This window comes from Dermacentor albipictus, chromosome 1, assembly GCF_038994185.2.
Source record: "Dermacentor albipictus isolate Rhodes 1998 colony chromosome 1, USDA_Dalb.pri_finalv2, whole genome shotgun sequence".
NCBI lineage: Eukaryota > Metazoa > Arthropoda > Arachnida > Ixodida > Ixodidae > Dermacentor > Dermacentor albipictus.
Window position 1 is genome coordinate 250,140,756 of NC_091821.1, and position 26,543 is coordinate 250,167,298.

A 26,543-nucleotide genomic window follows, 5' to 3' on the forward strand; every position below is an offset into this window, starting at 1 on the left:
CTCCAAGCCTTTTGGACAAACCTGAACCAAAGGCACAGGTTTGACGCGTCGCTGGTAGCCTAACATCACGTGCTGCAAAAATGACGAGGAAAGGTGTGTAGGGAGTCAAGACCAAGCCAGAGCAAGGAGAGCGGCATGTGCCCACCTTTCCCACCTGGATTAACAGGAGCAGGAAGAACACAATGTTGCAGTTTCACTCGAAAGGCAAAACATCAATTGCAATAGCAAATTAGGAGACAGCTATACGAAGTGAGGATAGTTTTATCGGCTGTATGAACTTGTAAAAATTTGCTTACTAACTAAACTAACAAGCGTGGTGTCACGCGCACAAGCAAACATGAACACATCTCACTTGATGACAGCGGAAACTCGCTGTCGAAACACTGAAGTGAGGAAGCGTGGAAGCAGCAGCGAGGGAAGTGACCTTCGTGCTGCCTCTCAGCTTCAATGCTAACTAAGCGGCGAAAGTGCAACGCACATGAAGCTATCAGCACGTGGCAAACTCTGCCCCCATCGCAGATCACCGTCAACATAGGGCCCGCGCAACCATGCCATATGCAGCAGCTGCCAGAGTAGACCCCCCCCGATGCCTTGTACGCAAAGGAAGATGGCGTGCTTCCTCCTCACTTTCCTCCCTTGCACGCGCGAGATTGAAACGTCGTCGGCTCACCCTCGCACATACGGCGTGCAGCGACGATGTTATCGCCCTTGGTCTTTATACACAACATCACGGTGACGGCAGAAGCGCACCTGGAGTGTCTATACAATTGTTATTGCAATAAAAAGTCACACTTTTGCCCAAAAGGTGAAGCAATGATAGCAACAGCAAATCATAGGACAACTACACGAAATAATGTTCATATTCTATCGGCTGTATAAATTGCAGTAAACTTTCGCTTACTAATTAAATTAACGAGCATGGTGTCACATGCACTTTGGCAAACATGAACAGATCTCACTCGATGACAGCGAACACTTGCTGTTGCAATGCTAGCATGACGAAAAGCGCCAGCCTCGGTGAGCGATTGCTTCGGGCTGCCTCTTGATTCACAACACGCAAGATTACGTGACAAGATACTAAGCACATGGGATGACAGTGCAGGTGAAGCGACCAGCCATTTCGGCCTGCCCAAACTTGGCACACGTGGCAGAAAACCTCCACGATATGGCGTGTGGCCCATGTATGTGGTAAGCCACCCATAGCCACGGCTGGGATAGAAGAGGAGATGCACGATCACCTAATTTCCCAGCACACTCTTAAATATGTTACTGTGCAATCCCCTCCACCCCCTTAGTGCGCATTCTATCACCTGACCTCCAACATTGGGCACTTGGGAGGAGCCATAATCCTTCTTAGCTCACTCTGGCTACCACAGCAAATGGCACAAGATCTTATAGCAGTTGGACTTTATACGGAAACTTCCTTCACATGTCGCCAAGTGCTGATGGAGGAAAGATGATTTTTTGAATGCAAGCCCAGCGACGGTTTTGGTTTTGCGCACTGTACAAGACAATCGATCGGGCACTATATTCAAAGTGGCTCCTTTAGATTGAACTAAGTTTTATTCTAATAAATTTATGCTCTCCTTGGAGTTTGAATTAAAGCCACTCTTACAATGAATTCATCATCATCGAATTAAGAAAACACCCCTCACACATGCACAGTACTCAACTAGATGCATCACCTGCTGAGTACGAGAGGGAATGTGGGAGAGTGTGCTTCATGTCACTCTCAAACACCTGCCTTCAACTGGTTTATTATGAAAAAAAATGGGAAGGTTTTGCAAGTGCAGCAGAGCTTGCGATTGAGGGAATGTCTAACACCACCTGGAGTACAAAGCACAATACATCAACGTAGAAAGAACCAGCAAACTCGCACACAACCCAACCACTCAATCTCTCAGTGGGAAGCCGCTCTTTCCAGCACAGCCTTCGACAACCAGAGAAAACTGATTGACAGTGCCAGCCGGATTGCAGCAGCAAATGTAGCCCTGGACTAAGGGATCCACCCTCTGGGAATAACGAACTGAAGAATAAAGTTTTTACTACTGCTACTTGTAAACACATGCCACCAAAGTTGATAGTGTTTTGTGTGGGCTGAACTGGGCCAATCCCAAAGGCAGCGCAATGTCACATAGTGTCCCAATGTGCTAGCTCCTACAAGGAAAGGATTGGAGCGAATGGCCTGCTGATAAGGTTATTTTATCAAGTCGCACATGCATCTGTGACCTAACAGGTAGAGCAGTAGGCTGCTGCGATAGAGGATCCAGGTTCAAAACCACGAATGAACATGCAATTTTTAATGCGGAAGGAAGCATTCTATAGGAGGGGCCGCAGTGCTCCTTAAATTGGGGATGCGAGAAACCTACCACCCGCAGCGTGTGCTCACATGTGGTGTGTTGCGAGCACACCCTGGGTGAGGTGGAGTGCTGCTAGAATGGAGAATGCTGGAGAATGTGATGCAAATGCTTGTGCAAAGTGCAGGGTCCTGAATGGTTGTGGTGGATGGCATAATACAAAAGCTCATACCGCAATGGTCCTAAAAATTCTGTGGGCAACACAGAGGTCATCACCATCGTGCAGCCGAACAGCGGGCGGTGCATTTGGCTACGATTTGCAGTGTTTTGCACCACTATATCATGAAACCTATAGATGCTGTCGCAATGCCGAAACGTCGGAGTGACACTCTGCATGATCGAAAACGCCGGGAGTGGCTAGGCGTAGGGAGGTAGAAAAGCAAGGCAGCTGAAGAATGCTCAAAGTCAGTGTGCAGCACAGTAAATGAAACAATGCATATACACAAGATTTCTCTGTGTATACATGAACGAGACTTTTGTTGCATTTGAGTAGGTGCCATACGCTACAATAGATGGTTGCTCAATATGGTGCTTAGGAATGAACCATAGTGAGTAGACATAATGTACAATAGACAGTGACAAACAACACAAACAAACAATTTAAATATATACACACCAAGAGGGACATTGTCTATGTTTTCGCATATTTCTCACACAAGTGCAACAGAAGAGCTCTGTGATTTAGAGTACCCAACCAGACACTAGACAAAACCTCGAGAGTGATCTTGACAATGCTTTGCATTAAAAGAGACTATGGCTGGTATTGCCCCCAATGTTGATAACATCTATCGTACTTGACACCAAGTAGCAGATAATGAAAAGTGCTTATATGCAGCTTGATCTCCAAGATGAGTATGACAATATCAGACGCCATATCACATATCATTGTCTGCATTGTGGCAGCACACAATACACACCTTGCCTGGCAGGCACAAAAAGCAACAGAAAGTGGTTATGTACAGCACGGAAGTTTAGTAATTTACTATAAGGCAGAAGTTTTGATGTACGCAGTCTATGCAGAAAGGACATTTGTATTTTTCTGATGTTTACTAACAAGACATGCTGCTTCACACAGCAGAAGCTTTTATTCAACTCAAAATGCAGCACTGCACTACACACACCCACTGGCAATAAGTCCTCACAAAAATTTCACTGTTAGTTTCTTTTAGTTACGTCATTGCAGCCCAGTAGTTTTATCTCTAGAACAAGCAACCTAAAAATATACATGATTTCATAGCCAACGTCGGTGGGATAATCCAGTATTTACAGGCATGATCATGACATATGTACAATGGGAGACTTCATTAAACAGAAAAGAGTGCTTGCCAGGATTACCCCTAGCTTAAAGCTTGACCTGGAAAGCAAGCCTTCAGCTAGTGAGCCTTCAACAATTCCTGCTTGAAAACTGACTCCGCACTCCTGTGTGATCCAAGATGCGGTAGCCCCTCCCTTTTTGTGTTTTTCCAAGCTCATACTCCGGTGGCACCTATTAACACCTTAGACTTGCATCGCAGTTCTTGCTGTCACAATTCTACCTTAGGCCTGTAGTACAGCTTCAGTGGAGGCTCCTGCACACAATGTAGCATGATGAACACAATTAATAATACCATCACACACACAAGGGGGGATAAGTGATAAAGTTGATAACATCTGTAATACCAAGATGACCAAGATGTTCATTACAATAGCAAACGCAATAAAACTCTTGACTCCATAAAATGTCTAAACAATAATAATATTGCATGAAAAAGTATGTTTTTACTTTTGATGGCTCTTCTACGAGAAAATGGTTCTTTGCATGCAACAGTTTAAGCAGAGGTTTAACCCTTTGATGGACGGTGCGACATCTTGAGTTTTTCATGGTGGAGTAACATAGCTTACGATTGAACTTTCCTGTGTGGTTCTGTTTCAAGATGTCCTTAGAAGCTTTTTTCGTTTAGTTCTACATTCATAAACAAGGTGGAATGGCTGCACAGATAAATGCACAATAAATGAACACTCTCTTGAAATTTTTTTTCTCTTGCACTAGAGTGAATACAGACTCGGAAACATAGCGCAAAAAATGACACAGGGACAAGGCAATAACACAGGGCAATAAATCAATTGTTGAAAGTTAGCGCTCGTCCTGTGTTCCTGCTTGTCCCTGTGTCATTTGTTGCGCTATGTTTCCGAGTCTGAATGTATCTCACCAACACGCCCAAACTTCTTCCCTACTAGAGTGAAGACACAGGAAAAGCCCAAGCCAACTTGCTTCTGCTATATTCTTTCACTGAAAATACTGAACCCTTTAATGATGGCACATAAATACCAGAAAAAAAAAGTTTTTTTATATATATGTGCAAAACACATACAGTATAAGCATGATCAACAGAAAAGAAAGTATTTTATGCAATATTTTTCAGCAATTCGGGGGGAACCTCAGGCAGAAAGCTGGTAGTGGGCTTCACCCCAAGCCACCTAAGGCTTCGTTTTCAATTTGTATAGACAGCTCTTGTTATATGTGAACCACAGGTGCACATTTCATTTGCTTTACATCACATGTGTAACACCACTACAGCTGGATCTCTTGCATTGGCCTGCTTCCTCTGACCTTGCTTTCAAAAGACGGTGAGTCGCGTGCCAAGCTCATTGCTCCTCATCCAGCATTCTTGCTCCAAACCAACAAATGATTTCACTAGGTGCCCGTCATTCAGCATTGGCTGAAGACATTTAGCCAGAAACTTTGTACTCAAAACCGAAACTCAGCAAGAAAATAATTTTTGATGTTGCCCATAGGCCACACTCATAAATAATGGGTTAAACATATGTTTTCATGCAAGCCATGTTTCTATAGTTTCAATGAAATTAGACATCTAACTGTCATACCTGTACCTACCTATACAGTAGATTCTCGTTGATATGTTTTTGAAGGGATCTCAAAAAAACTTAACAGCAGGGTAAATGTAACAGTGAGGAAGGGCACAAATCACTGCAGCAACATCAGAAACAGCTCTGAATGGTTGCCAGTACACCTATTAGACATCTCAGTGCTTGTACTGCGACTAGGGACGGTGCATGAGTGCATGTATAATTAAGGGACAAGTATGATGTTCTGTGACAGTGGCTCCTTTCCACCCGCGATATGCTTCAATGTATAACACGGCTCTATTGTGACGAAGCCGATTAAATAGAACTGGCAATTATGCAATGCAAATAAGACCCTTGTAGGCCCCGAAATAAATGTAGCCCTCTTTGGTCCAGAGTGCATGGTTCATGGTAGATTTTAACTGATGCACACTTTTTTGGGTCCTTAAGCAACTGCTCTGTGCACATTTTCTCCAGATACTTGTACAGTGCATGGCTTGTGCAACTTCAATCGCTTATTGCAATGTACCGGCCACTTGTTGCAATGGGCAAGAGCATATTTTCCTCTGCAGCACTAAATTTACGCGACCGCTGCATTCAAAGGCAACTTAAGATGCAAAAACATTACAGAATGGCAACGTATCAAATGGGAACATACTACATGGAAGTCAATGGGATTTAGGTAATACCGCAAAAACACGATGTAATAACCGGGAATGCACAACAGTGAGGAGCATGACGGGGTTCCCCATATTAGATTAGTCATTTGGTAACTGCCATACACAGTGGCAATTGGCAAGCTGTCACAGAAAACTTGTTCCTAGAATGCTCATACCAGTAGTTGTCATTGGCAACCAGGCCTGACATCACACATACTAACTAGACTGATAAACCATAAAGGCAGGTTTGGGTTCGCGAACGACTAGCCAGCAACTACAGTGGGTGCCTGCCAAGTTTGCCTATGCGGTCATAGGATGGAATGGAAGCTTGCATGCAGGCTGAAAGTTAGAATTAGCACATAGTCTAAACTACCAACAATGCACATTAAAGGTAATATCAGGCATCCACAGTTTGAGGTATCGCGACACCAGTCCATGAAATATGCAAAACATTCCCCGTGGCCTCAACTGCCACAAAACTTCCGTTAGTGCCGTGTTGTTCCACAACACGGCACTAACTTTCTGAACAGTTTAGCATGGAAGACCCAAAACGCAAAATATCACATCTTTTTGTAGACTACTGTACTTATGGTGGGAAGTACAGGGAGTGCTTGGAAAGTAGTAAGACTATTTTTCTCGCCAAGCAGAAAAACAGCGGCATGGTGGTGCCAGCAGGCAAAATAGGTAGAGGAGAATCTAAGCTACGCATACACGTCACACAGGTGCCGGTGAGGCGTTACAGAAAAAAAAAAAAACTGTTGCTCAATGATGTATCCTTTTCTTTTATTTGCGGTCAGAGTTTGAAATGGAGCTTACCATTGAGCAACAAAATTTTTGCCAACTAGACAAACTGCTGACATTACATTTTACATGAAAGCACTCAACTGCTTGAGATCTCTACATCTGCAATGAGACCACCACTAGTACCTGGATCCTACATCATGACAATGCGCCATGACACAAACAGCTGAAAGTGAGGGAACGTTTGCCAAAGCACTATGTGGCAACGCTGATGCAGCACCCCTGCAGGCTTGACTTGACCCCAGCCTACTTATTTTTGTTCCCCCAGATTAAATGCAGCTTGAAAATAGACCATCTTGAGATTGTGAAGAACACTGAAGCAACTGTGACACAGGCTCTAAAGATGTTCCCATTGCCGCCTATCAGAAGGGATATAACCTTGGCAGAAACGCCGGAACCGGAGTATTGATGTCCAAGAGGCATATTTCAAAGATGTTGAAGTGTTTGTATTTGTAAGGTAAAAGAAAAATCTGTTACATGGCAATAGTCTTATTACTTTCTGGGCACACCCCATATTAAGTGATGAGCGTGCACTAGATCCAGCAGAAAAAGCAGCTGCATGTTCAACATATTCTGCACGCAACTATAAATCAAATACTTTTCACTAGGAGCCCATTGGATTCACCAGTACTTTATGAACTAGGCAGTTCAGAAGGCATTTTTCATCCCCATTCATTTTAGCAAGTGCAGACCAAGGTCATGGCATTCCATGGAGTTGTGGGGGATATAGTGCAGGCTCTGTGCAAAAGGTGTTAGGCCCGGAACTCAACAAGCTGGTTGATTTGGTGCAAGGTCAACTGAATAAAAAATGACTTATAATAGTTGGCCAACTTAAATGAAAATTGCAATGCAAGACTAGGTTGTTTACCTTAAACCTCCATCGTGTGACATAGACAAATTTCAACGTGTGGTCCTTGCCTAGTATCTCCTGGTTACAAAGGATCTCAACCTGGAACAGAAAGAATGTGTCGCATTTAGGGAGAAACATTCACAAAAATTGGGGAGCCTAAGAAGTATAAAAGCAAATACACAAGGTGTGTATGCAGCAGTCAGTATCGCCTGTCTCATCTTAATTTCGGCAATTTCAGTGCACAGATATGTCAAAAGAAAATATGCACTTATTTGCCCTCGTGTTCCACTCAAAGAACAAACCCTCCTTCCGCTGTGTCGGCAGTTAAGCAACTATAGCACATTGCTCCTGAACATTAAGTGGCAAGTTTGATTCTGAGCCGTGGCAGCCACATTCCAAAAGGAAGGGAATGCAAAAGCTCCCGTGCATTGAAATTTCAATGCATGTTTAAAGTACTGGCACAAAAATGTTGTTTTGCTTGCCTTGTTTTAATAGGCAACTGGAATAGCTAATCAGCATCTCAGGCATCAATGCCTTGAGTGCACAACAAATAATTATATCATCTTTTAATGTGACCAGTCCAGAGCAAGCGCAGCTCGGCTTCGGGCTTAAAAGCTGGCCTCCTCGTGACCACAGAAACTGGAGGTGATGGTCACATGTGATCACAAACCACTAATGTGCATGTCATCCTGGCACAGTGGTCATAAGCCACACAATAACCATATCTGGGCCTGTGCCACTACATTGCCTATTCTTTTCTCCTCCACTGAGTGATAAAGGTCCTCTGCTGACTCTTCTCTTGGAATGCTCAGTGTCCCTCTCACTTATTATCCTGACAACTTTCTTGCGTGTTCACCTTTCGGCTATGCAGTCAGACTGACATCTTCACCAGGATGACTGAGCCAAGGATCAGTGGTATGTGATATGACTACCACATAAATTTGTGATATAACAAGGAGGCCTTCTTCAGGCCCCGAGCAGCACTTCACATACGCTTCGAATTACTCACATTAAATGTGTTTAATTATTTGCTGAGCTCTGGTGGTATTGGGGTTTTATACCACAATGAATGGGTTGACAGTTGTCCACTTAAACATTTCAAGAGTACCAATTCCATCACAGCTATCGATGGCAATATGTCTCAGATCCAGGTGTTATATTTGGTAGCAAAAACCCATAAATTATTATGACTAAGAAGCAATGGTACAATTCCTTTACGTTTCTTATCACTGCCAGCTTCTTACATCCATTTAAAGGAGTAATGAGACAGAATTTTTATCTAGTTTTCATTGCTTTATTGGACCCTTGCTAGCCCAGCAATCATACCTCAATTTCTCGAAAACAACACATAATTATGTTGCCTTTTAATGCAATTAATTAAAAGGTGCGCCAAGTTCAGCGTGGCTTTGGACATGAAGCAGGAGACTATTCACATCACTGAAATTGATGTGGCAGTCTCTTGGTACCCAGACACCACTGACACATACACACACACACACACACGACCAAGCTGCCAGAAGTCAACGAGATAAGAGAGGTGAGGGATCCCCCCTGCACTTCCAAGAGAACTGCAAAGGAATGACTAATTTGGCAGCTCTTGACTTCTTGGCTTAGTAGTAATTGTGTGGCCTTCAACCAATGCACTCAGGCCAGTTGTCATATCACAGGGCCACCAATTCCTGTTTTCACAATGGTGCACTGATGGGGGTGGAAGGGTTATAACAAACAACCCCCCAGAGGTCAAGCAATCCAGCACTCCTGCCCAAACTTCTTCGCCAGAAGTTTTTCATTTCTGTTGAGCATGCAGAAAAGCACATTGTTATATATGAGCAAAATGAGAACAAGGTAAAAGCAAGAGCCTTGTTCTCGTTTTGCTCACTGTCTTGAATTTCCATCTCCCGCCTTCCCCGTGTTTTCCCTATATATTTATACACACACACTCTCTCACAGCCTTTTTGTAGCCTTCTAAAACCCCCATGATTTCTCACAAAAATTTCGCCACCACCTCTTCAATACAGAAATCCTGGGCACGTTAATGCCCCCAATTGGCAACTGAACTAGTCTCTTGCTTCACACCTGAAGCCGTGTTGCACTTCGCATGTGTTTTGAACTGGCCATGTGAAAGTTACTGCAGCTATTTGTGACACTCTCAAAGAAATGAGGCTTCGTACCATGAGTATGGACTCTACAGCTACCTAGAATAAAAAAAAATTGGGACACAAATTTTTGTGTCAGTATTCCTTTAAAGCTCATATGCTCAGCTAAATATTCCTTTTCAATACATCTATGATAGCTCTGTAATTTTTGAAAACAGCAAAAATAAAACTGCAAGGTATAGAAACTCCACACGAATCGGGAATATATTTGATAAAGCGAGGCTTAAGTTTAACACAGTTAACATAATTCAAATCCATACTAGGCTCTCGTGATCCATAGATACCTTATTTTGATCGGCATAATTGCTGGTTATTTCAAATAAAGTTCCACAACACATTGGCATTCAGAATTAACGCGAGTGTCAATTGCCTTGTATCATAATCAGAGCAAAGGTCATAGCGTATAAAGAAAGGCTGTGGCTAAACGTACGTCCGATGTCTCCCTCCAACTTTTTTTTACAGTTAAGTTACATGGATCCAGCAGCATTTTTATGAAAATGCGACCGACATCTCACATTGTTTTTCCATGTTTCACTTAGGATACTTCGGGCATAAGTATGCTGAACCGCTAAATACATGTTTCGCTCGCGTCAGCAATCGTTTTATGCATGTCGTGGTGTAGCGTGCCCGTTTCCGGGGGGCCCGCACATATCGGTGTGCTCATCATTGCTCTAACAACTACCGCATCTGCTTCCATAGCATTGATGCGTGCTTTCACAGCAAGAAAAACCCATTCCATTTGGTGCGCCTCGACATGATAGTATGATCACATGTGCTTATCGCAAATTAAAGCAGAGAAGCAACTCTTCTGTGTACAATTAGCTCTGCTGACTTCTCTTCAAGTCGTCTTCAGTTTTCGTTCGTGAAAAAGCACAAGCAATCCTTGTTGTACTGTTTGCTTAGTCGCTCAAAGCAGTTCTTTCTTGACGCTTCTGTGGGAGACTACTTTAATCATACTGCTATGCATATCACTAATTAAACCTTAAAAATTTGTAGGTCAAGTTACATTGTCGTATAAGCTGAGGTTCTGCATACATGTAAAAGCATTTTCGGTTACCTCAGTAGAATATACGCACTTCTACCTTGATGCAACTTTATCTACTTAAAGTATTGAATGCTGTATAGATGGTGTTCTGCGCAAACGTGATCGAGAATACACATCCAGTAGCTCACTTCGACGGGTGATCAGCGACAAGGTGGCTGAGGGCTCACTTTTCTAACGAAACCTTCAGTGGCTATTTGTGTTCAATGCACTACAGATTGAAGGTTAGAGTAGAACAAACGTGAACCACACAAGAACTGGTTTTCTAGAAACGCTGAAATCAACAAAAATACTGTGGCAGAAAGCTTGAAAGTTTGCAGTGAATGGTTAATGTTAAAAGTACAGAAACTATCACAAGTCTGCCATTTTGTTGCACTGCAGTAAGATCTCCAATTATTACGCTGGGCACTCAAGTTGGAAACCAATTCAAATTTTTTTTCTTTTTCTTTCTTTTTTTTGCTCTGCGGTAGTTTGCCTGACGTGGCGAAAGTATTTTCGCCACTTACATCTGACAAGGCAAGACGACGAGAAGCATTGCACCATCACGGCTACTGGACTGCCACAAACATGCATTTATGTACTTATTGTGCACCGTTCTTACACGGCGCTACAGAGCACATGTAAAAATGTGGAATAAACATATTGTAGAACCAGCACAAAAAACATACTTATATGTATGACCCAACAGTGCATAAAATCTGGCTGTTGAGCGGCAGTGAGGAGGCGTTGATTGCTGTCATCTGCCATTATCAGATTTAAGGGGCCAAAATGTTTTCACGTCAGAGACACTGCCAAAAAAAAAAAGAAAAAAATTCTATCCAACGAAAAACATATGTTCCCACAGGGAATTGAACTCTGGACAGCAGCGTGGCAGGCAGAGATGTTACCACACCTCCACTGAACTATATTGACCTTTGCCTCAATACTGTTGGAGCAGTTGCTGCATTATTTTTGTTGATTTCAGCCTTTTTAAGGCCAAATCTTGTGCACTTCATATGCATTTTAATACTAACTTCATGTCTTACAATGCCTAGAGCTACTTTAAATGCCTCCTTCATTACAATAGTGAGCCCTCCGCCTCACTAGCACCGATTCCCATTGAAGTGAGCTACAGCACGTACTCCTCCCTCTCGTTTCTGCAAGTTCCTACCTTGCACATGTGATAATGGGAAGGTATGCGTGTATGATAAACAGTGGTGTACGTATTTTAACCACTATTCTAAAAATAGTGCGAAGCTTCACGGAATGCAGTTGCTAAAGGGCATTTTCTTTATGGATCCGCCATTCAGCTATATCTTCAACCCTTTGACGGTCAATGCCATAAATATACGGGACCGCGAACAAGACTGAAATGGTTGATACCATATATTTACAGTGCTGTCTGCATGTCTGAAAAATGCGCATATTTCAACTGTGTTGCCCATCAAGTGCTGCCCCTCTGTGTAGATAAAGTAATTTTTTATTTGCTTCGTAATCTCTTGGTTTTCTTTCCACAACTTCTTTAGGCTGGCATTTCAGCAGCCGTTCACATATCTGCACGTGCGAGGGTGCACAGCAGTTTTGTTTTTGTCTCGCAGGGCGCTTCTGTTCATTGCACTCCTAAAAACTGATGTCCATCTTGTTTCTAATCTCTCAAAGGGTCACCGCTAGAAGCTTGCCTGTCTGTTGCTCACAAGGGTGCGATTATATCTGTTCAAAGGCGGGCGCTGCTATATACAATCGAGGCCACCATATAGAAACGGTGCTGCCATACCTGCATTTTTTTTCTTGTGACTCGGCTCGCAATTGCCCCTTATTGAAGACGAGAACAAGAAATTATTGCAAGTTTCTGACTCGTTTGGTTTTTCTGATGAGTACACAAACATAGCGCTTTCTTGCATGGGCTTACATACACAGTTTGATTACGCATGCAGACAGAGCAACCAGCACTTGCATACAGATTGCTCTGCTTAAAGGGAAGCTGAAGAGTCTGTCGAATTCACTAAGACGCTCATATACGGATGCGGGAACCTTATAAACCATGTAGGTCTAATTTGGTTTTTTTTTTTTTCAAATAGGAGCGACGTAATCGTCGGTTGAAATCGCGCTGTAGCTCCGCCCCCGTCGAATGCTGCGCGCTGCTGCTGACGCTGACGATGCGAGCGGAGACCGGAAACCGTGGTGTTGTGACGTCAACTTTAGTGTTTTGCTCCTTCGCAGCCTGCGCGACCGTGCCTGACCGCGCTTGTTTCTGCGTGCGTGCCGTCGTAATCTGCTTCGATCGACCCTGCATTTCTTTGTTGGTGCGTCTGTGTGTATGTAGAGTGGTGGTCAACGTGCGCAGCATCAACTGATGTGGTGGGCCGATCATGCCGTCTTTCTGTGCAGCCTACGGTTGCACGAACACCAGCGGCCGCGACGATGTTGTCTTCCATTGCTTCCCACAAGACAAGAAGCTTTTAAGGAAGTGGGAGGCTGCTGTAAAGCGAAAGAATTTCAAGCCCTCAAGAACAACACTGCTGTGCTCCAACCACTTCCGTGACGACGATTATCACCAGAATTTCGACTAGCAGGCTTTCTAAACGCAGCGCGAAAAGATCGGAGCAACGAAAACAAAGACGGCACGAGTGCGGACTGACTGATGATAACTGGTGTTGGAAGGCCTTATGAATACACGAACTCGCCCAAACCTGGATTTTGATTTACTGCGAGCTCCTTCATGTTAGCACGCTGAACGGAAGGTGCATGTTTATTTCCCGCCCTCGACGCAGGTTTCGTCGCAAAGCACCGCGAATTTTCTATTTGCACGTGTGTTGTAAAACAGCCTGCACGCAGCTACCATAACGCAGTGCAGATGTAGAGTTTGCATGTGCTGGAAAGCCGGCGCACGCCAGGACGCTACGCTCCCCCCGTCTCTCGCGCACAGCGAGAAACCGACCGTCTCACGTAGCCGACGGAATTCGCCGCCTTTACGACTTCGGTTACGAGTAGTGTGCCGATGGCGCACAGATGAAGGTCACTACACGTACTGCATGAACCGGGAAGCTTTTCACGCGTTTGAACCGTCTTTGTAGGTTGCCGACAGCTTTTGGACAGCGCACAAATGCCGACGATCGCATCCCCGCTTACGTTCCACGAGGAGGCATGCAGGAACACAACACTGCAGTTGTTTGACCGGAAACGAGCTCACTAGATCGGCGAAAGATCGGCGAGATCACTAGATCGCTTTGCAAAAAACATACTCGCCAAAGAGCATTTCCAACACGAGGAGATCCCAAGACTTCGCTTTCGTTCTCGTCGAAAGCACTGCTCGCACCAGCATCGTTTGCTTCTTCGAGAGGCCGGCTCTTTGCAATCGGCTCATACAGGTAGGGAGCAACGCCGAACTCTTCAGAAAAACGCAGTCTCTCTAAATTTTCCATTACCTCTTAATTTTCCATTACGGCACCAAACTACCTGGCACCGCGCTTCATGTGGAGCGGCAGCGGTCGGTCGCTAAAGTTGACGTCACGGGTCGCCCGACCAATCACAGGCGGAAACGAGACGCGCGAGCTGGGCGTGTCCGCTGCTGCACTCTCCGTCGAAATAAAATATATTTGCGCTTTCTTGCGCTCAATTTCGATACGATATTCGAATTCGGAGGGTTGAAAACCATTATGTACACATGTTCACTCATTTTTTCTGGAAAACCTTTCAGCTTCCCTTTAAAGCGAGCCGAGCGGCAATTGTTCCAATGTGGACTAGTAGCCAAGTACCAAGTATATTTCAGTGTATGTACTTTTTATTGTTATTAAACATATTTAAGGAAGCCCATGTGTATTCATGAATAAACAATGCATGTTTACCCATGGAAAAAAATTTTTGTCACTTTATGATCACTGTAAAAATGTTACACTACATTTTTTTCGAAATAGGTCGGGCTGAAAGTTTTAAATGTGCAATAAACATTTTCAACGCAAGGGGCGGGTGGGGGGTTTCACATTTGGCAATATAAATCAACCCTCAAAGGGTTAAGGTGACAAAGTGGGATCATACTCTCAGGTGATTACTTTTGGTTATATGTACTATCGCTTTCACATGATGTAGTACTCAACCAGCCAATCAGATTATCCGGTTTTGCTTAGCCAGCCAATAGGCGTCAATTGAAAAAGATATCCCCGAAAGCGATTGCGATAAATTGTTCCCGAATAATCGATGAATTGTCCGCGCCCACGTCAGACGTTGTTTTAGACACTTCGATAAGGAAACCCTGCTGCAGTTCATGCTAGAGTGGTCCCTTGCATTAGTGCACAATGCGTAACAAGTTTTCTTTATGCAGCTCTCTACAGCACTTCCAGGGTGTCTACCAAGTTGTCATTTCCAATTTCTGTGGGTTTTCCAGGTTTTCCCTGAGCGCCTTTGCAGAATTCCCCGAGTGACACAGAACTTTGTTTTACGTCAAGATGGGCTGACATCATGTCACTTGATGGAGTCACTATCTAGTAAGCATGTTAAAAAATAATAAAAACTTAATCCAGTTTGAATAGTAAGGAGTAGTACTTATTTTATTCAAAAAGAAAACAGAAGGCAGGGGTTAGTAAAATGTGCAGCGAAAAAAGATCTTAAAAAATACGGTAAAGCCCATTGTGAAACATTCCCAAATACAAATAAAAAGGAGATGCATACAGAAGCAAATATTTTCAAAGATGAGCTATTTATATCAATTGATTGCAAGCTCATCGGTATGAGACCCAAACTTTGTCACAAGTGAGATTCTCCCTCAACAGCTGGTAACCTCAACTGTCCTGACATAAGCCTGTTTCACATGATGCGATTTTCGTCGCACCGGAAGTGCGATTTCCGTCGTTTGCGATGAAAATCGCAGTCGCAGTGCCGACCCCCCGATTTTTGGCTGCGACCAACCGGTTGGTCGCACAGTCGCACCGTCGCACCGATCGCTGCGATTTTCCGTCGAAATTGCGCGGAGAGCTGTCAACGGAGCTATTTCGCCGGTTTGTATGGGTTTGTTTTGGAAAATGGCGCCTCATGACAAGTGCAATGCGCGGAGACGTGGATCGTTGAATTCGGTACGTACGCGAAGGGAGAATAAAAAACTTGTACTTCAGATTGCATTCTCCGATTGCTATGCGTTTGTTGACACGCTACACAGCAAATGAAGTGCATTTTCACGTTTGCTTCGTACGCCTTTGCGAGTTGTGAGTGCTAGGAGGTGTTCGAACCCCAGCAGACGACGAGGTCGTCACAATTTTCTTTTGTTGAGTAGCATGCAAAAATCGCGCTTACGGAGCAGCTTGAATTACCTCAACCTCGGCAAGGGCAAATGACAAGACAGCAAAGTACCCGAAGTTTCAACGTTGCGAAGTTTCAACGTTGCGCTGAACGCGGTACCGTTCAGTTGCTTCTTTCGGTTTTCAAGCATGAATTTCCCGATGCATCTTGAAAGCTTATCTTGCCTCTTATTAAATTTGACACAGCAAAAGTGTAGGCTATCGTAATGAATTTGCTACGATAGCATTAAATCCGTGGCTTGAATAAAATATTACATGCACGTTAAGTTGCACCTCTTCTCTGGAGATTTTTTTTTTTCTTGCACAGAAACCAATAAACATTGACTATGTTGCGGACTTTGTATCCTTACTGCATCTGTATGAACACTTGCTCTGCAAGGTTATTAACTGTACAGCTAGTAGATTAAATAAATTGCTTGCTATAGTGGCACAGTGACTACGTACTCTCCTGCACAATTATGTAGAACTCGTGCAACAATGTGAAAAGTAGGCAAACGGCCTGTTCTTGTGGGGATAAAACAGTATAAAAGGACACGCTGAAGAAAATTAAATCAAAACTGTGCAGTGAAGTCAGCCAGTACAAGCAGTTCTTGCACGTTCACAGCTGATCAAGTGTGCAGAAACATTCAAGCCTTACATGTTTCTAATAAGCTTGCGATCACATATATTAGTATGTAAACCCATATAACGTACGATATCCGCTGTGATTACTATCCTTATAAGTAATGAATTACCATGCTACTTGCAAGAACATATGTCACCCGAAGATTTTAGAACAAATTTCTGCATTTCAACTATATATAATATGTGGTTTATTCAATAAAAGACCACAAACTGGGCTTTTTTGCAATGACAAACTTATTCGAAACTTTACTTACATACAGGCAAGAAAACAAATTATAGACAGAAATATTGTTCTTCAATTTGTTCACCTGCCACTGTGGCTATAGCATTCTGCTGCTAACACAAGGCGAGGGGTTGATTTGCCAGCCATGGAAGTCGCATTTCGATGGGAGTCATAGGTGAGAAAAAAAGCTCTTGCACTTAGATTTAGTTCATCACCTATTGAACCCTTACACTTCAAAATACTATTGCATAGGGGGGCATGCTTATGCAAAATCTAACACCAATAGAAAGCAAAGGGCAGAATTGTAAAACAACCATCTTTCATGATAATTTGAGTGTGTAAATATTCATTGCATCAATATGTATTGTTCAACAGCCCTGCACAAATAAGCATGATCAGGTATAGCAAGTACTCTGTCAGGAAGCTGGTTCTACAGATGTATAAATGTCAAGGCATGAATGCTCATACTACGTCGCACACATAGCACAAACAAAACCTTTTTCAAGAGTTGTCCCTTCTGGCAGATATGAGTGGGCCATGAGCAGCAGAAACTTTATTGTAGGAAATTATGTAATACTGCTTATGAAAGAATGAAGAGAGTGAAGAGGCTTTTAACAGCAGTACTGCCTCATGCTGCGCTAATAGGAGGAACGATGAGCAAAAACATTTCTGGTAGAGCACTTAAACAGTAACTTTCTGAAAGACTGAAAATTCCAGGTGAGAGTTGAAGGTACATTTGGCCCGCACACACCAACAACACGGGCATACTACATGAAACACTACAGCCTATGGTGTATTACAGTCTACGGGAAAGCTATCTTATATAAAAATCAAGAATGATGCAACAAGCCCTCGACAACACTGCAGACTTTCTTGGCCAGTCTGGCCTCTCGCTTTCTGATAAGTCAGCTCATATCAACGTCGGAAAAAAAAGAAAGACTGGAATCAAGAACTACCCCAGATTGCACATTGTGATCCACATAGCTGGACAAATATGCCCGCAAGTCAACATCCACAAATCCTCAGCTAGTGTAAGCCCATGACAGCAGAGCCAGCACGTGGGTGAAACAATTATGCAGTGCCTGGACGCAACTTCCGCATCTGGTGAAAAGAATAATCTCGAAATAATGGGGGTGGACGAGTGGATACTATAGAAAATTGCAGATGCTGTGCTTGTGTCCAAGGTGTCGTACGGTATGAATTACTAGCAGCACACAAAAAGACAACTCATCGAATACAGGCATCGGGTAGTAATAACAGGTCTTTTCAGCTGTACCATGCTTGAAGACCTCTATGAGAAAGTAACGAACAAGCACCTAGACGGAGTAGAGTTGCAGCCTGCAGCACAAATTCTTTGTCTCAAGAGCTCAGAACCTCGTCCCAAGATACTATGCCAGCTAGCATATGAGATGCAAAGACGACTACCTCTCCCTTCAGAAACACAACGTCGGGAGTACCTGAACTTGAAACACAACAGGCCCATACCGTGGAATATGGGGGCAAACAATTAGGCCAGAAGACTATATGCAACTGCAAAACACACAGAGGAGGTTGCTAATCATGAAGATGCAAGCTAACATAAGGCACATATAGTACACTGATCTGGCAATAGCAGTGTAACAGTAGTACGACACTACATAAACTAAACCCCTTATAAGTGAGTACCATTCCAGGTCATCCTATACCTAGAAAAGCTGAACTGAAAGCAATCAAAGCAGCATTTGTAGTGCAGATTACACCCTGCATGGATTCACCAGAAACTGTCTGTGCCTGCACATCACGCAAGATTGTCAGGAAAATCGGGTGATTGACATGCGACTTGCAAGCACATGGCCAGAAATTAAATTACAGGATACGTAGCCATGCAGATATTCCAGGACACAAGCAGGCTTATAAGCCCGACATAACTGAAAACTAGATGAGTTTGTGTGTATTCATTATTAACTAAAGTGCAACAGATAGACAACAGACAAGAACGAAGCGCTCTGTCTGTTCATTTCGTTCCTGTCCATCACATTTCTGTTGCAATATAGTTAATGAATTCACGAGGCTAGTCTTTATCAGGTTTTATTGCTGTACTACTTCGTGGTAACCTTTATAGATCACTGCATTTTCACAATAAACCTTTTAATTAGAAGTTAGCATACCCTGTTCTTACTGCTTCACACTGTACATTCTTGCTACATTGGCCAAATAAAAAATTTTGTAAAGTATCATGAGGGCCATTAAAGTGACTTGTTGCAGTCTAAAAAAAACAAAAACGAATAGCCTGGCTGCAAATGGCACCAGAGAACACATAGGACAAACAAGAAAACCGATATGATTTAACAACCAAAAGTTTAATGTACACACCAAGTAAATGCTCGCTGACAAGCAATAGACTGAACATACACAAAAAGGAGACGCAAAAATTCATGTGCGTTTCCTGACAGGAAATGCATCCATTTCTAACGGAGGCTGTGCTGACAAGATTAACCCAGCATTTTTAGATCTACAGCTTCCGTAACTTCTCTAGGCAGCCGATCTGCACAGAATGCTAGCTTCTTCCTCTACAATGCACGCTCAGATGTGGAGAGTGCATTGTAGAGGAAGAAGCTAGCATTCTGTGGAGATCGGCTGCCTAGAGAAATTATGGATGCTGTAGATGCAAATACACTGGAAGAATCTTGTGTCAGCATGGCCGCTGTTACACTTTCAGAGATGGATGCGTTTCCTGTTGGGATCTGTATTGACACACATCAGATCTTGCTTCTGCTTTTTGTGTAAATTCGATTTATTGCTTGTAAAACAGCATTTACTCGGCATGTTCAATAAACTTGTTAATACACCTCATGATTGTCTCGGTCTCTAGCAGAAAGGTGTTCATTCTTTTTACAGTGAAGCTGTATATGCCTATGTGAAACACTCATGGTCCGATCCCAAAAACCATAGTGTAGGGGTATGAGCCATTGTTTAAGGGGGTGTGAGCCATTGCATTCGTCTTGCATGATGGACGGAGACATTTCTTGTTGGGTAGACATAGAAATGCTTATGCATTTCAAACATACATTTATCTGCGTATTATTGCAGGGAAGGGACACAGAGGGGGATGGGGTTAAGACAAGATCATGATGTCATTATTATCTCACAGCAAAGGTGTGGTGGGCCATTGGCTAGACCGATAGTGACGTCGTTTCTCTCTAGCAGCAGAGCACGCGTGCAGCAGTCTCTCTCAGACTTCCCAATAGGTTCGAAAATGTGTCCGTGTATTTAATTAAATGAAATGTGCAGCCCCGGTGTGTCACTTCGTAACTACAGTGCATAACTAAGTCATAAACATTATGATTAACGCATTACAAAACACAAGCGCATAACAGCATTCAGAAAGACTTTGATGGACCCGCTGGATTAACACAATGAACCACTCATTGCACTTTCTATGATGGTGATCTTGCAAAGTGCAATGTGTGGCATTCCAAATAAACAATGTGATAAACCCAAGCCAAACATGTGCATAACCTCATTAAGAAACACAGACATAACCAATAATATAGAAAGACTTGAATAAACCATTGGAATTAACCCAGTGATAAACACTGGGGCTGCACATTTCAGCTTCGCTGGGTTACCGTCTGTACAGGGTGCATGGGCAGTAACGTTTTCTGTTATTGTTTGTTAAGTATTGTAAATGTTGTGCCAGTAAAATACGTTGGGCTAGTTGGTGTAATGTATTGGTACTGCTTTTTTTGCTGGTTTTTTTCTTAATGCTGTGCCCTTCTTCCTTATGTAACAACTTTTTTATTCCCCCTTGCATAATACTCCAACCTTGCAGCCTGCAAGGTATATAAATAAGTACATAAGCACGTCATTCATTCATCTGCATGCACCTCGCACCATTCCTCGCTCAACAAACGTCACTGCATTGATGTCTCGCAGCGTGCATCTACATTAACTGCCATTTGCGTTTCGGTATGGTTTGTGAACAGTGTAATGCATAAAGATTACATGACATTAAGGTTGTGACCTATGCGGTGCATAAGCAAACCTTTCAAAAGATGACATGTTGGATTGTTGAAAATAAGACAAATTGTATATATCGCAGTTACTTTAACAGCATTTAATTGACCACTTGACAGAAACTTCACTTCGGATAGATTCCAACACGTACACTGAATCTGCAGTTTTCTTTTTTGCTTATTAATGCAGTCGTTACTGCATGACCACATGGTAGATTTGAAAACAAAATGAAATAAGTTAGTTTGTTACAATATAACAATATGTGTAGATCACTGCGATTGTAACACGAGAACTTAATACAAACATGCACACTATAGGATGCAGACAAATGCTCAGGACAATCTCCAGAATGTTTGCATCCTGATACTTATGAAAGTGAACGGTTTCATTCCATGGCTGTCAATGAGAGGGAGAGAGAAAACTTTATTGTGTTTGTGGAACAAAAACGCATTGATAAGCTTAGACATATAGTCATTGCTTAACACTTTCGAAATGAATAATTATAGCTTGCTATCGACATTGGAGCAGCCTTTCGACAGCAAGAAAAGGAATCAGTTTTTCCAGCTCTGAACATTGAATTGCAGGAAATGCAAGCAGGCATAAAATTCTGCCAATATAATCTGTTTAGGAATACGAAATTGGAATAAATATTGAAGCTTGCATTTGGACTTCCTCTGGCTGAGCAATCTAGTTTGAAATGACTCCCATAAGCATGTCATAACAATGTTGACCTAATACAGGTTAAATGCATGACTAGCTTAAGAAATCTGGATGATTGCTATAAATTACAGTGAAGAAACTATAATATCTAATAACATTAATAATATAATAATAATGTTTATTTCCACAAAACAGGCTAACCATGAGAGGCGTGCGAGGCTGAGCAGAAAGCTGAAAAATTCCACGGCAAGTGCGCCTGCCGTGGGCCTACGATCCTGCATTATGAATAGCGCGTATTGATATGGTCTTCTTGTTAGAAGTTCCGAGTATACTACCAGCGCGAGACACGGGACAACAAAGTGGACGAGAAGCGTGTCTTTTAGAATGCTATATTACAACGTACAGGTATCTACAAAAGCGACGGTAACTGCTCGAAACATTTGATACGTCGGCTTTTGCGCCTTTAGAAATATTTAGAGAGGGCTCCCATATATATATTCGCAGCGCAAGCACGGCGATGGACGAACCAGGCTAGCGCTAAGGTTGAATTTCACAACACAGTTTTCATTCCACGTCGTAATCACACTGATCGTTTGAGGCTTCGTTCAGGGGCACACGCGGGCGTTCGGGTTGGTGCTTCTTGTTGCGTTTGGAGTAAGAATACGGCTAGGAGCAGGCACCACATGTGCGCAATGACGGGCAATATACACGCATCGTTTCTCCAGAAGCTGACGCCGAGCACAGGTAGCGCGAGGATCTTGCTGGGCTGACACAACTTCGTGGCAGCCGAATTCCGAATACTGCATATACGGTGACGGTAGCTATATGAACTTGTCAATAGGTCATCTTGCAGATTGTTGTAGCGCAGGCAGAACGAAACGGTCATAGAATGTAGATAAGACAACACACAACGCTGAACCACAGAATAAAGAATCGCTGGCTGAACCACCTGCGAACAGCTGTTTACGTGCGCGATGTCGCACTGAACTAACAAAACCGCCGTCGTGCACCCCAAGACAAATCTTAACTAACGTTCTTAAATTAGTAAACGTACATATTATTTGCTTCTAATCAAGAGAAGTCAATAATATTATAGTGTAAACGTTTTATTCACTAAAATAAAAGAATTATGCAGCGTGTGCCACGAAACCTGGCACTAAGCAACCCTGGGCGTCGCACCAGTCGCATTGTTAAAATCGCAATCATGTGAAATGAGCCCTCTAAAAATCGCATTGCGACGCGTGCGACAGCACCGATTTTCGTTGTTGCAGTCGCAGCATGTGAAACAGGCAATACTCTCAGCCCGTGCACAATGCCTCAGTGTTGCGTTTCACTGCTTTAATGAGTTTATTTTGGTTTGTATTAGAGACACCTTCATCTCGGCGTCAGCCAACACCGTCAGTTTTTTTTTTTTGAGCTCAAGCTCCTTTGAAAAAGTGGCAGCATGCTTCCTTCCCTGTTCATTCCTCAGTGCGTAGGTCCTTTCTGTTCTAGTCTTCTTTCTGCCGCGTGCTTGCCCCATGGACCATTTTGAGCAAGCATCCTATTGCTCAGCTGTACAGTCAACATCCAATTTTTCGGACTCCCTAGGGGTCATGAAAACGTCCGAAAGATCAGGCAGTTGGAAAAAATGAATACATGTCTCCTTAAGGGCTAAACTCGCCGCAGATACATCCGAAAAAGCTCTGAAGGACTGCCAGTACACTTATTAGGCATACTAGTGCTTGTACTGTGACCGGAGATGGCGGGTGCACGCGTGTATAGTAAAGGAACACATATTGTTCCCCATGACAACTGCCTCTTCCCACTCTTTTTATGCTTTACCACAAAACATTGCTGTACTGAGGCGAAGCTAAATTTCGAGAACCGGCATTATGCAATGCGTTGTGCTTTCCGAGCTTCGAAGCCAATCGCGAGGACCACAAAGGTGGAGTCGGTGCCATTGCTGACAGCGGCGAATTCTTTCAATGAAAAACACGGTGCAGAACGGCAAGAAGCTTAATAGCGAACATCGAAGCAGCTAGGCCTGGCAGTGGCTACGGCTGCCAGCGGATATGCGTGCGAGAGGACCGGTTTGAAGTGGCAAGGTAATCAAAATGGCAGCAGTAGTGACTTAGAATGCTGTTTCGCACCTGCGGACACAGCATAAAGCACGGGAAATCGGACAGCAAAGAGTTCTTGCGTCCAGAATTCTTATACAATGGCTCAACGTGGTACGTGGTGGTGCCACGAAGCCATGCGAATAATCGGGAGTCCAGAAAGTAGGTCGTTGACTGTACAATGGCAACTCCTCCAGCTGACAACACAGCGTCAAAGACGATTCGTTACGATTCCCATCTTTTACTCGAGCCATCATTCGGGCGACTTTCGTTCCCTTTCAATAAAATTACAGCTGATTTTCTCTGATAGAAGCACAAATTCCCCGAGTTTTCCCTGAGTATTTCCAGACTATTCAAGATCCCTGAGAATTTACGGTTTTCCTGGTTGGCAGACACCCTGATTTTATTTGCTCCATCAAGTGCCCTAATATATCAATGTAAGCCGTGGAGAAATCTTGTTCAAAGTAATTGTTTTGGCGTCTTCAGCAGTTCATACTATAGCAGACTCTCCCTGGTTCAAATGTACACAAGTGACAAAAACCAATCTCCTCCAATTATCTGTGAACTGAACAGTGCATTAATGGGTCTGAAATCAAATGATAAAAAGTTTCTTTTATGTGTCATATGGGAATGAAAAACATCAGGTCATTCCAGGTACTCTGAAATTTCAGAAACTTCCCTTAGGTAATGCATCATTGATAAAAGTGACATAAAGATAATCCCCTACGTGACATCATGCACACACTGCCAAAAACCACCAAAACGTCCACTTCGCAATGCTTCTTTCTAACATCATTTTACACAAAATTTAATTCTGCAATACAGGTCTCGACAAAATAAAAAGAGGAAGTCCTACAATGCAGATTTTTCAACTTTTCTACAGTAATACCTCTGTTGCACTGGGCATGTTAATGCCATTAGCATAGAATGAAATTATTCAGCTACAACACAGCAATATTTAATGCCATTAGAATCGAATGACTTCCACAATCGCATGAGTTTGAGAAACTCATTCGGCTCTGCACTTGAAGCAAATGTATACATTCTACCACAGAAACAAGGTAAAATATCACATTGAGCGTTCGCAACTTGAGAAGTGTTCAGGTAAAAAGGTAATTATTTTGCGTGTTTTAAGGCATTAACGAGAGAAAAGCTGCATGGCAGGTTGTCAGAGAATGTTTTTACCCTCCACCTGAGTGGCATCTGGCCACTGTCACTTTACTAGTCGGTCAAACTGTAAACAAACGGGTGCCTGTGCGCATGAACAAAGCAAGGTACAGAGCAACTAATCACTTCAGCTGCTGGAACTGAATGTTGTCATTCAGAACTGCCATGTCAGTCATATTGTTTGAGTTCAATTTATCGGCAATGACCAAGTCTATGGCTATGACTACTAAGCTGGCTAAGCTTTGTCTTGGCTTATTGTGGCCAGATGCTGAAATAGAAGTTTTATGTGCGTGTTATTTCAGTGAAGTGATGCTCCATACGTATTTTAAGATAAATAGATTTATACCCCTGTCAAGCGGGCAAGTTAAGTGCACTTATGGGGAGTGCACTTCGGGACCTTGAGTGACACTTTAGGCTATGCCATAGTTTCATATCACTATACCTAGAGGGAAACCTGGCGCTGCGATCGCTCAACCATCATGGGAATGATTGGAAGTACAGGCTACGGTTTGGTACTCTGTTGACTGGCGAACTAGTCTACAGGTATTTTTTGTTTGTGTTCGTTTTGCACCAAGCGCAATTGCCGAAAGGCATTTGCACTTGGCGCAAAACAAACAAACATTGTTCCAGCTGCTGTGCCAGCAGCTGGGACAATGTTTGTGTCGCAGTGTGGTACCGAAACCCTGACGAGAAAGCGACGACATCGTAAACGTTGAAAGAACGTGTTTTGACAGTTTTTACCTTGGTTTGTTAAATGTGTTAGGTTGGCGCTGTATCGTTACGTGCTTTGTGAAACTTCAGAAGAGCAAAAAACTGATACAAGACATACACAGTTGTACTTCTAGTGGCTCGACAATCAAATTTGATCGAGGGCTTCATTGCGCATTGCTCGTTTATGTGCTCATTGAAATGTGTGTTTCAGGACATTTGAGAACACAAACTTACTGGTTGCTGCTTCCTGGCTATAGTCTGCTGTCTCAAAATGAGCAAGTGTAAAGCAACGCCATAACAGCTGCTGGCGTACGCTTCAGAAACGGTACGTCAATATAAAATATAACGAAGCATACTTGCAGGAAGCCACAAGCATCCTAGCCAGCACTGCAGCAGATGTGCTTAAAAGTACTTGAAGATGTTCAGCAATCTTGAAAGCCGACGCAACCTTTCGACAGACGGAGAGAGTTTGCAAGTGCCTGTCGTCTGCGTGAAAAGTCTCACATTCGCAGCGACCAGGCATCGTAGCAGACGACAGTTGTAGTGTTCCTCTCACAGGTGCAATACTTTCTCACAATACAAAATCTTTATTTCCATAAATACTTGAGTATTTTATGTATGTACATGCACGGTTGTTGTTCCTGTTGTAAAATGAATAAATAATTATTCACTGGCGCTAAATCGGGAGCAGAATAGCAGAACAGTGCATACCTTGGTGGTAAACGGTGTTTCAATCTCAAAGTCATACAAAGTTTATGTAATGTGTTGTGGATTAGACAAGATACTGCAGAAACAAACTTAGATTTTACACGATAATCTTTGAGTATAGCTTCATTTACAGCATCACAAGCAAATGCCACTAGTCTGAAGATCAAAGTCAATCCGAAGCCTGTACTTACCATCATTCCCATGTTGGTTGAGGCAATGCTCAGGAGAGCCCCCGCAGACACTAGCGCCACATTTGCCTCTAGGGTATTTATTTAGAAAATCTATGGGCTATGCGGTGCTAAATGGGAAAACAGAGCGCACTCGCAGTAAAAAAAAAATTGATTTTTTCAATATGTAGATAAAAAGGAAAGAACTTATA

At 43.0% G+C, this 26,543-nt stretch overlaps 1 protein-coding gene and 1 long non-coding RNA gene across 2 annotated transcripts in view; one reads left to right on the plus strand and one right to left on the minus strand.

Moving 5' to 3' along the window:
* Positions 1 to 26,543, plus strand: part of LOC139054323 (uncharacterized) — a 45,830-nt gene that overhangs the window by 12,681 nt on the left and 6,606 nt on the right. The window lies entirely within an intron of this gene.
* The window catches only part of l(3)73Ah (lethal (3) 73Ah), a 33,910-nt gene continuing 10,790 nt past the window's right edge, over positions 3,424 to 26,543 (minus strand). The window contains exons 7-8 of the mRNA XM_065430391.1: positions 7,530 to 7,610; positions 3,424 to 3,925 (exon numbers count right to left, since the gene is read on the minus strand). Coding sequence (XP_065286463.1) covers positions 3,881 to 3,925; positions 7,530 to 7,610 — 126 coding nt within the window. The 3' untranslated portion in view covers positions 3,424 to 3,880. The remainder of the gene's footprint in view (positions 3,926 to 7,529; positions 7,611 to 26,543) is intronic.